This window comes from Mauremys mutica, chromosome 2, assembly GCF_020497125.1.
Source record: "Mauremys mutica isolate MM-2020 ecotype Southern chromosome 2, ASM2049712v1, whole genome shotgun sequence".
NCBI lineage: Eukaryota > Metazoa > Chordata > Testudines > Geoemydidae > Mauremys > Mauremys mutica.
Genome location: NC_059073.1, coordinates 292,669,591 through 292,681,196, shown reverse-complemented (window position 1 = coordinate 292,681,196; position 11,606 = coordinate 292,669,591). Strand labels below are relative to the sequence as shown.

Below are 11,606 nucleotides of genomic sequence, written 5' to 3'. Positions count from 1 at the left end.
AATATAAATTACTACAAATGTTCAAATATTTTCTTGGATCGTAAACGAATAATAGTCATTTTATACTATCCACACAGATGCACAGCCTTTCAGTCAGTCGTCAATGTATTTAAATGGGAACATCTCCACGAGTATGCTACACTTGGTATGCACATTCCCATTCCAATTAATACAGTGAAGAATGTTAGTTTTTCTGATCTGATGTGCCACGCGCCTATGCGAATACGATAATACGGCACAAATATGGTACCAGTCCCTGGCACATTGCAAAAAAATTGCTGGTCCACCACATCGGATAGTTTGAGAAGCACTGTCCTAGTACAGTCTCTCTCAGTTATTAAATATATGGTAACTGAATATTTTCTTTAAATAAATGTTACTTTGTTTTCAAAAAATTACTGCTTGAGCATCAATCTTTTGAGCGGAAGGCTGTATTCATGTCCTCTCATGGGTTAACAGAACTAGTCTGTTTCGGGGAGTCCTCTGAGGGTCAGAGACAAACTCCCTGGTAAAACCCGAGCAATTCCTCCAAGGTGGTCCACCTCTTGTTATCCATTGAAGTGGGACAAATTGTTAATTGGTTTACAGTTATAGGTAGGCCGCTGTTGGGGTGTCTTGGGTCCAAATTTAGGGGTAACTGTCCACTGATAGTATTATATGTAAACATTCACATATATTTTATTTTAAATTTGTATTGCCATATAAAATTAAAACTATAGTATCATTACTGAAAATGTAACAGGTAAGGTCATGGTAATTATTCATGATTCTTTTGCTTAATACACACATGTAGGTGTGTATTTGTTATTGGAAAGGCTTGAATCCTAAATCCTTTAAGTATTATTTTCTTTTAAACTCTGATACTAATATTAAATAAGCCACACAAGACTTGAAAGTTTTGAATATGCTCATCTACATACATATATGCTTACAATAATTTTATTTGACAAAATCAGAATTCCTTGTTGTAAACTTAAAACTGTTGTCTGAAAGTGTTTTAATGCTAATTTTTGCATCTGACATCCCGGACACACCACACGATCCATTGTCTACAGCCAAGCTCTAAGATACAACCGTATTTGCTCCAATCCCTCGGACAGAGATAAACACCTACAAGATCTCTATCAAGCATTCTTAAACCTACAATACCCACCTGCTGAAGTGAAAAAACAGATTGACAGAGCCAGAAGAGTACCCAGAAGCCACCTACTACAGGACAGGCCTAAAAAAGAAAATAACAGAACACCACTAGCCATCACCTACAGCCCCCAACTAAAACCTCTCCAGCGCATCATCAAAGATTTACAACCTATCCTTAAAGATGATCCCTCACTCTCACAGATCTTGGGAGACAGGCCAGTCCTTGCTTATAGACAGCCTCCCAACCTGAAGCAAATACTCACCAGCAACCGCACACCATACAACATAAACACTAACCCAGGAACCTATCCTTGCAATAAAGCCCGATGCCAGCTCTGTCCACATATCCATTCAAGTGACACCATCACAGGACCTAATCACATCAGACACACCATCAGGGGCTCATACACCTGCACATCTACCAACGTGATATATGCCATCATGTGCCAGCAATGCCCCTCTGCCATGTACATTGGCCAAACCGGACAGTCTCTACGCAAAAGAATAAATGGACACAAATCTGACATCAGGAATCATAACATTCAAAAACCAGTGGGAGAACACTTCAACCTTCCTAACCACTCAGTGACAGACTTGAAGGTGGCAATTTTGCAACAAAAAAACTTCAAAAACAGACTCCAAAGAGAGACTGCTGAACTTGAATTAATATGCAAACTAGATACCATTAACTGTGGTCTAAATAAAGACTGGGAATGGTTGGGTCATTACACCAATTGAATCTATTTCCCTATGTTAAGTTCTCCTCACACCTTCTATGGGCCATCTTAATTATCACTTCAAAAAGTTTTTTTTTTTTTCCTCCTGCTAACGATAGCTCATCTCAATTGATTTGACTCTGCCTGTTGGTATGCATACTTCCACCTTTTCATGTTCTCTGTATGTATAAATATCTCCTGTCTGTGTGTTCCATTCTATGCATCCGAAGAAGTGAGCTTTAGCTCACGAAAGCTCATGCTACAATAAATTTGTTAGTCTTTAAGGTGCCACAAGTACTCCTGTTTTATTTATGTACTTTCTCAAAGTCTCAAATGTAATTTTTTACATCTTTCTGGGTGGTTATTTTTAGGTTATACAATGGTTTGAGTTTTCATTTAATGCACTACAAATATGAACAATGGGATATATTACTAATGCACAGCATTTTGGTTTTTTAATAGAGGTACTTGTGATATAAGTGTTTCTCTGGAGTCTGGACCTTGACAAAAAAATAGACTATACCTGATATAAGGTATACAAAAAGAGGCTAGTTCTTGTTATTTATCCTATGAAACTCTCTCTCAGGATTTTACATCAACTCTTTCTCAGGTACCTTCTAGAACTTTTTGTACTATTGATCTGACCTTCCAGTCTCTTCTTCTAGGCACACCAGATTTACCATTCCCCCTCCCAAAATGGTGCTATCTTTTTATAGGAGCTTTGCGATACAATTCCTCCTCTAGTGTTCACAGTCTCCAACACAGATTACTCTTCAGAAGTATGTGGTATTTGGAGATTAATCAAATTCTTATAATCAAGCCATTGTGTCCATTTCTTATATATGACTAAATTGTCTGATTTCTTTCCCTCCACCCAGGGAGAACTTTTGCCAGAACAATTTACGTACTTTATCCTGGTATAAAATAAGATGAATGATATGGAATTCTTTACATTTTCAAAACGTTTATTGATTTTACAAGAAACATGGTTAGTTGAGTCTGAAATCATAGTCTTTCTTGGTTTTTGAATCCTTTCTCCAAGGAAGCCAATCATCAAAAAGGAGTTTTGTATCAGGAGAACTTGTCACGTTGGTTTTCTTACACATGAGAGCCCAGATTTTGCCTTGGGAATCAAAGGACATTCAGACTATATTTTAAAACAAATTCCTGATCTGCAAATTTTATTAAATACATACTTTCCCCCCATAGCCTCCCTGTTTTATTGTGGGAGTGCCTGGACAAGCAAACTCATATAGTAGGTCTTTAGTTCCCAATTGCTTGGTCTAATTATTTTGGGAGATTAATGCTTAGATAGGTTCTCCAATGAACTCAGTATAAGGGGAAGAAAACATTAAGGAGATTTTTGAACTTCCCCCTTGAAACACTAGAGATCCAGTGTTTAACATCTCTGGACAAAAACTAAATTTAATCTATTAAAGCATTTGATCTGATACCTGTAAATGGAATGAGTGCAGGGGATAGAGAAAGCCATTTTACCTATATTTCATAAACTGGGGTATTATTTATATTATCCCCATAATTAATTGGCCTTTCTAAAGAGATTTCGCTATACTTTCTCATAGATAGTGACCACCAATTTCTCTCTATAAATGAACGATAAAATTCTCTCTAAATAAGGGAGATTATTTCTGATGGGTGAGGATGCCTGGATTACCTGTTTGGAACAACATGGTTGTAAGACTAAGGGCTTGGCTACACTTGCAAGTTGCAGCGCTGGTAGAGGCTTTCCAGCGCTGCAATTAGTAACTGTCCACACCTGCAAGGCACATCCAGCGCTGCAACTCCCTGGCTGCAGCGCTGGCTGTACACCTGGCCAGGTTGGGGTGTAGCGATTGCAGCGCTGGTGATCCAGCGCTGCTCATCAAGTGTGGACACACACCAGCGCTTTTATTGGCCTCCAGGGAATAAGGAGATATCCCAGAATGCTTTAAACTAAATTACTCCCTTTGTTTTGTTATGCAGCCTCTCTTTGTTTTGTTGTGAACCTCCGGAGGAGCTCCGTTTCGCTCCGTTTCTACCGGAGCTGCTTATCAGCTCCTGTTTGCTGTGATCAATCTGTGAACAATCAAATGAGATCCTCCTCCCTGTTGTGAACGAGCTCTGTGGAGCTCCTCCGTTGCTGCTGCTATCTAAAAAACAAACACATCTCCTGTTTGCTGTGATCATCTGTACCTGGCTGTAAACAATCAAATGAGAGGCAGGCAGGGAAACAGCGGGGAGTCGTGTTGCCTACATGCTGTTTGCAATTAAGAGTTAAGACTAAGGGGTCGGAAAAATGTTCTGATTTTTCAAGTCAGGAAGCTAACACACAGTGTTGGCTCCAAAAATCCACTCTCTCTTTCCCCCCGCTCCCTGTCACACTAGACCCCACTCCACCCCCCTCTTTTGAAAAGCACGTTGCGGCCACTTGAATGCTGGGATAGCTGCCCATAATGCATCACTCCCAACAGCGCTGGAAATGCTGCAAATGTGGCCACACACCAGCGCTGGTAGCTGTGAGTGTGGCCACACACCAGCGCTGCTCCTACACAGCTGGATGACCAGCGCTGCAAACTGTAAGTGTAGCCAAGCCCTAAAATGGATCCCAGACATTTGTGTCATGTTATCTAGGAGACTGGAAGACTTAAGGTTTTTCAGATGTAATATTTACATCTGAGAACTCTTCTCAAAATTTGTGAATATGTGTTGCTGGTAAAGTCCTTACAATCTCTTTTCTAAAGTTTTTTGGAAGACTCTTGATTGGTGGTCCACATTCATGGCTACATTATTTACTGTCATTAAATCACACTGGATGGATTCTATCTGGTTGGAAGTCTGGTATCATAGCTCCTATTTTTAAAAAGGGGGACAAAGATCCTGCTTTATAGAGACCCACAAGTCTGGTAGATGTGGCACAGAAAATTTATTACAGATTTTTACCATCTAAACTTGAAATATGGATTTTAGACACTAATTTACTACATATAGAGCAGTCTGGCTTTAGGGCTGGTAGAGCCAGACTTGACAAGGGGTTTATCTTATATGATGTATAAATATAATCTAGTGCTCTTAACCACAGTATATGCTGCTTTCAGAGATCTAAAGATGGCATTTGATGCTATTAACTGAGAAACTTTGCTCAGAACTACAAAGGATGTGTATTGATTTAAGACTTTTGTATATTCTAGGGGCTCTACATCAGGGCAATATGACAAATATAAGAACTAAAGTCAATGGAGACTGTAGTAACATTTTCCCTACTTTTCTAGCATGTCTTTTTAATGTATGTATTAATGATGTGGTGGATGTTTTAAAAGTCCTTTATCACTGCATAGGTTGGCTCTGCACTGATCTGATCCAGACCTATCAAACTAAAACTAATGAGGGAGATTTCAATGAAAGATGAGATTAAGTTTCCCACAGAATCAATACCAAAATAATCTTTTATAAGAGAATTTCTTTAAAAGTCCCATTTTAAGTAATATCAAGTGAGGAAATTGGCCTCCCACTAAGAATTTGCAGATCTAAGGATCATCAGGCCAACTACAAAAGAGGGGTCGGGGCACATGAGAAACTGCTTTACTTTTAAGTGCAACTACAAATTATATAAGTATCAATAAAAACAAGTGTTACATGCTTCCCTAGAGAAAAGAATTATCAGAGTTCTAGAATGAGAGAACACTGACTAATTGATATCACAGACATTGAATGAGGTGTATAGTGGGTAGTCCAGGGGTCGGCAACCTTTCGAAGTGGGGTGTTGAGTCTTCATTTATTCACTCTAACTGAAGGTTTCGCGTGCCAGTAATAAATTAATGTTTTTAGAAGGTCTCTTTTTAGAAGTCTATAATATATAACTAAACTATTGTTGTATGTAAAGTAAATAAGATTTTTAAAGTGTTTAAGAAGCTTCAATTAAATTAAAATGCAAAGCCCCCCGGACCGGTGCCAGGACCTGGGCAGTGAGAGTGCCACTGAAAATCAGCTTGCGTGCCAGCTTTGTTACACATGCCAGAGGTTGCCTACCCCTGGGGTAGTCAATGGAATTTGCTTAAAGGGCAAATTCTCTAGTTGGTAGATTAAATGGGAGGTGTTTGTGTAGAACAGGAGTTATTCTGCTTATTAAACCCAGTTGGCAGGATTTTCTAGCACCAGGAAAAAGTATAAAATTAACACCCCTGAATTTAAAACAAACAAGAACTTTAAAAACAAAATGGAAATAGCAAGTGGTACCTATTGGTTTGCTTGAATGTCGTACCCTCTGACCACCATTGATCTATTTTATCTTTTTAGATTGTAAACTCTGAGTAGGGAATGTTAGCCTAATTGTTTGTCAGCACAAAGTGGCCCCAGTGCAGACTTGCACCATTGGTTGCTACTGCTACATAAATAATCAAATGTGCAAAGGCTAGACCAGCAGCACGCAGTGTGTAAAATACTTGTAACACAGCAGCTGGTACTTCTATGTACTACTGCTGTCTATGGGTTGGAATCAGCCCCACTTAGCATTTGTCAGACATGTTACTTGATGGAAGCCTGAAAACAGGACATGAAGTGCTACCGCTAGTAACAACTAGTAATGAACACGGGCTAACAGAAGTTACAGTTGAAAGGCTTACAGTTGCCAACTCATGATTTTGTCACGAGTCAATAATAGTTTTCCTTAAAGCACCAGTTCCTAGAGTCAAATAGGGTATGTGATGATTTCAACCTCCCTTCTTAAATAAAAAGATAGATATCTAACCCTCATGACTGTGGAGAAAACCTCAAAATGTGATCCCAATACATCCTAGTGGCTCAAAAGGCAGAAGGCAAATTAAAAGACCATCAAATCTATTTTTTAAATATACCCTAATGCCTTAAAAGCTAATCTTAAGATTTTTTGAGAGCCTGACATGATTTTTGAACATTTGGAGTTGGCAGTACTAAAAATTGTTCCTTTCTGCACATTAGATCGTGTCCATTTAAGAAAAATGGACCTCCACCTCATTAAATCCATCTATTTCAGCAGAAGGTGGAGGGACGGCTCCCTAGCCTTTGAACGTGAGCATCTATAACCTGAGGGGCTGTGCAGATACTACAGGGCAAGGAGTGGCATAGGCAGCCAGACCTTACACCAGGGGTCTCAAACTCAAATGACCCCGAGGGCCGCATGAGGACTAGTGCATTGGCCCGAGGGCCGCATCACTGACACGCCCCCTTGCTGCCCCTGGCCCCACCCCCAATCCACCCCTTCCATGAGGCCCCGCCCCTGCCCTGTCTCTTCTCCACCTCCTCCCCTAAGCGCGCGGCTCCCCGCTCCTCCCCCCTCCCTCCTGGAAAGTGCTAAGCGCCACCAACAGCTGTTTGGTGGCTTGGCGGCGGGGCACTTAGGCGGCGGGTCCCGGAACAGAAGGGGCCCCCCACCGCCGAAGACCGGGCTGCGCTTCGGCGGCGGCGGGTCCCTCTTTTCCCCACCCCGGCCGGTCCCGCTTCCCACCCCGGCCCCGGCCGGTCCCGCTTCCCTCCCCCACCCCCCGGCCCGGCCCCGGCGGGTCTCGCTTCCCTCCCCCACCCCCCGGCCCGGGCGGGTCTCGCTTCCCTCCCCCACCCCCCGGCCCGGCCCCGGCCGGTCTCGCTTCCCTCCCCCACCCCCCGGCCCGGCCCGGCCCCGGCGGGTCTCGCTTCCCTTCCCTTCCCCACCCCCGGCCCGGCTGGTCTCGCTTCCCTTCCCCCCCCCCGGCCCGGCCCAGGCGGGTCTCGCTTCCCGCCCCCCCCCCCGGCCCGGTGGGGCCCGCTTCCCGGCCCCCCCCCCCCCGGCCCGGCCCCTGCGGGTCTCGCTTCCCTCCCCCCCCCCCCGGCCCGGCCCGGCGGGTCTCGCTTCCCTTCCCCCCCCCCACGGCCCGGCCCCGGCGGGTCCCACTTCCCACCCAGGCCCCGGCAGCTCCCGCTTCCCCCCCCCCCATACCCGAGCGCGTCTCCGGCGAGGCCTGAGCTTCGTCCCGCTCAGAGCCGCGTGGTGAGGGGGCGGGGCTGTGAGCTCCACGCCGAGCGCAGCGCTCAGCCCAGAGCTCCCAGCCCCGCCCCCTCCCCATGCGGCTCAGATCAGGGCGGGGCTCAGGCGCTCGGACGGAGACTCGGCGCTCTATGCGCCGAGGCTCCAGGAGAGGGGCGGAGGCGGGAGCCTCCACTTTTCTCTTGGGGGCCCCTGCGGAGCCCGGGGCAAATTGCCCCCTTTGCTGGGCGGCCCTGGGGAGCTCCGCAGGCCGCAGGGAAGAGCTCCGCGGGCCGCATGTTTGAGACCCCTGCCTTACACAGAGTTAATTTGGGGGCAGCCCAAGCTCTCCCCCCCAATGCGCACAGAGGTGGCCTGCAGGGCCCTGCACCTGGCCTACAACAGCCCAGGGATTGCTGCAGCCAGAATTGGACACTAGCCCCTCTCCTTCCCCAACAGCCAGAGACTGGAGAGACACCCCCGCTTGGGGCCATCTTGGCCCCCCGCAGCCCGGCCATGCCCCTGCACCCTAGACACGGAGCCCATAGCACCATATCTCCGCCCTCCCCCAGCTTCTAGCACCATCTGAGGGAGCTGCTGCTGCAGCCCCCGCCCAGCCCTGTCTCCAGCCCGCCCAAAATGGCGCCCGAGCAGAGCGACGCGCTCCCGAGCCCGCCCACACGCAACTCTCCCGCCCACGCCCAGGCGGCGGCCGGAAATACCCTCGCCGGCTTCCGCCCCGCCGCCGCCCTCAGTGAAAATGGCGCCCGTGGCGTGTTTCCCCTCCCCTCCCCCGCCACGGGCAGCCAATGGGCGCTGCGGAGGGGCGTCGCGGGGGCAGTGACGCAATCGGCCCGCGCCGCTCACCCGCGCTCTCTCTCTGCCCGGGTGCGGGCTGCCGAGCTGAGCCTGGCGGGGCGGTGAGTGGCTCCGGCCGGGCCCGGGGCCCCGCCCCCTGGCGCTGGGGGAGGGGCCGGGGGCCCGCGGAGGGGCGGCCGGGGCGGGCCAGTGACGGCACCGGGAAGGGGGTGGTTCCCCTCCCCCCCCCGACCGGCCTGGATCCGTGTCCCGCCGCGCGTGGGGCTGCTCCGGCTCCCGGCCGGGGGAGGGTGTATCCGGGGCAGAGAAATCGGGGGGGGCCGGGCTGTGGCCGAGCCGAGCGAGGCGGTTCCCTCCCCGCGCGCTCCGCCCGGTGGGAGCGGGAGGCCGTTCAGCGCCCCGCGTGGGGCACAGCCCTGCGCCCGCCCTGTGTGCCGCGTCCTGGGCCTCCCCCTGGTGCCATTCACCTGCCCCGGCTCCCTCCCCGGTGGGGCCTGTCTTGTCCTCTCGGGCTGTATTAAATTGACTGAATTTATCCCCACAACATGAGCTGAGTTAAAGTGTTAATTTGCCTGTGTCTTTTCTTATCCTCGGCACTTGCTATCCAACCTGCACCAAACTGCTCCCTCGTTAACATGGCTTTGATGTGGCTTTACATAGCACTCTGGAGGACTGATCAGCAATGACTGAGTTATCTAGTATGAGAAAAGCCCTGTATTTAGGATGTGAGGGGGTCTGCTCTGTTTGCAATGACATCTTTTTGATTCGTTAATATCCTAAGAGACTGAAATATGTCAGTCAGGCACCTCAATTCCCTGAGCTAGGAAATCCAGGGAGGTAATCTACATATGTCTGCCCCCCCCCCCCATATACAAGACATGAAGGAGACCCATACTTTTAGTTCAGGTTCCCTGCCACACTCTTGGGAATTATAAGGAAAGCCATGAGATCAAGCTGCTTAGTACTGTCATGCATTGCCTTTATTCACTGCTTTGATGTCAAGGTAGCAACTTGATTATATGCCACATTGTGACCCTATGCATTGCGTATGTCTCCACTTTTGATATTTATAAGGTTTGATGGGTTGTAAGTATAAAAAATAAGCTGGAAGTGGAAGGAGGATTTGGGGCAACAGTTTTAACAGTTGTAATTTCACTGGTTAAGCACAGCGACAAACCCCAAAGTGTGAGGAGGGAATCTATTAAGAAAGGCAATAGGTACAATAGTGCTCTCCAGAGAGGGTGCACCTGGACTCTGTAGGGACAAGGATGCCTCATGATAGCTGGGATTAGTCCTGAAGAAGGGTGCTGGCAGGAGGAAGAAGGGAGAGGAGATGGGAGGCAGAAATGGGAACATTGACTGGCACACCCTCACTTTCCAAAGCCCTATTTGGAGTGATCTGTGCTGGGCCCTCTTCAGCTCTGTCCTGAATTATGAACCCCCCATGTTGTTGTTCTTATTGCTGTGCCGCTAGAGGCCTCACCCAGTTATTGGGGGCTGTGACAGGAATTGTTGCCCCACGCGGGGTGGTTGTGCGGGTCAGGGGAATTGCCCCCCCATGTGGGGCTGTTGTCAGACACCGTGAGGGGAATTGTCAGCACATGAGGAGTGGTCGTGGGGGAAACCGTCGCCCCACACGGGGAAGTCACGGGGCGGTCAGGAGGAGAACTGTCGCCCCAAGCGGGGCAGTCACAGAGGCTGCGGCAGCACAGCCCAGAGTTCGAGAGGGCGGGGCGAGTGAGTGGCGCATGCATATTACATTCTGCAGGGTCAGTGCCACGAATCGGCGCGCGGCTTCTGAACGGCGCTGCGGGTCCCTCGGCGGGCACCGTACAGGCTGTGGCGAAGGGAGAGGCGGAGCAGAAAGCCTGGAGCAGGATGTTCGTTGAGCTGAACGAGCTTCTGAACGCTTCCCCGGAGAAGCCCGAGCAGGTGAGGAGGGGCTCGGTCCTGGCTGTCGCCCACCACTGACCTGACGGGATGTGGGGGCGCCCGATCGTGACTACGACTCCCAGGATGCACCGCTCGGTCACGGCTGAGCAGCGCCTGCTAGGAGCTGTAGTCCCATCTCTGCCCCTCCGCTCAGGAAGGAGCGTTGCATGCCGGGAGCTGTAGTCTACCTGGGGCGTGCGGCTCGGGTTCTGCGGTTATAGCGGGGCCGCCCTGCCCGCTCGGGGAGCGTTGAATGCTGGGAACTGTAGTCTCCGCGAGACCTGCTTTGCCCACTTGGGCCAGAGGGAGGCGTTGAGCCTGGGTGGCACTAGCTGCCTTGAGGGGTCCCTGTGCGGGTTTGGTGGTGGCTGTCTCCTCCCCAGCCCCCCTGGCCACCCCCAGCTCCGCCTCCCCTCGGGGCTGCAGGTCTCAGGGGTCCCAGACTTTTCCCCTCCGGCCCAGCTGGGCAGCTGCAATAGGCTCTGTGGCCCGCTGTGAACATGGGCCCATCAGGGAGAGGGGCACGATGGGGCGAGCGTGGCCCTTGCCTCAGCTAGGACCAGGGCCAGCCAGAGGCTGAAGGGGCCAGACAGGTGCCACAGCCAGCCCCCGCCGACACCCTGTGCCTCAGCAGCCCGCTGAGTGCCTGGAGCTGGTCACCTGGCGGCCCTGCCCCCGTCGCCCACCCAGCAGACTCCCGTTGACTTCGTTCCGTTCTACTATAGGTGGAGCTGGTAGTGCTGCCTGTAGCTAAGGTTGCCCGACACTTCCCATTATAAGACACTGTTTTCAGTTGTTTATAACTTTGCTAAACTTCTACCATTCAGGCTGAAATTGTCCATGCCAGGTGTCTGCCTGAGGCTGAATTCTTGTGGTTTATTTGGCAATAAAAGCAAAAATTATTGAATTATAAGCACTCTTTGTTTGTTTCCACACAAGGTGTGATACCATGGCACCTGCAAATCACCAGGCACTTTTATTAGTTCCTTACATGGAATCCTAGGCCTTAACAATCGCAACTGCTT

The 11,606-nt window shown here is 49.3% G+C and overlaps 1 protein-coding gene across 1 annotated transcript in view; it reads left to right on the top strand.

Moving 5' to 3' along the window:
- Window positions 1-8,612: 8,612 nt before the first annotated feature.
- The window catches only part of ELP6 (elongator acetyltransferase complex subunit 6), a 35,704-nt gene continuing 32,710 nt past the window's right edge, over window positions 8,613-11,606 (top strand). The window contains exons 1-2 of the mRNA XM_045007925.1: window positions 8,613-8,750; window positions 10,418-10,581. Coding sequence (XP_044863860.1) covers window positions 10,528-10,581 — 54 coding nt within the window. The 5' untranslated portion in view covers window positions 8,613-8,750; window positions 10,418-10,527. The remainder of the gene's footprint in view (window positions 8,751-10,417; window positions 10,582-11,606) is intronic.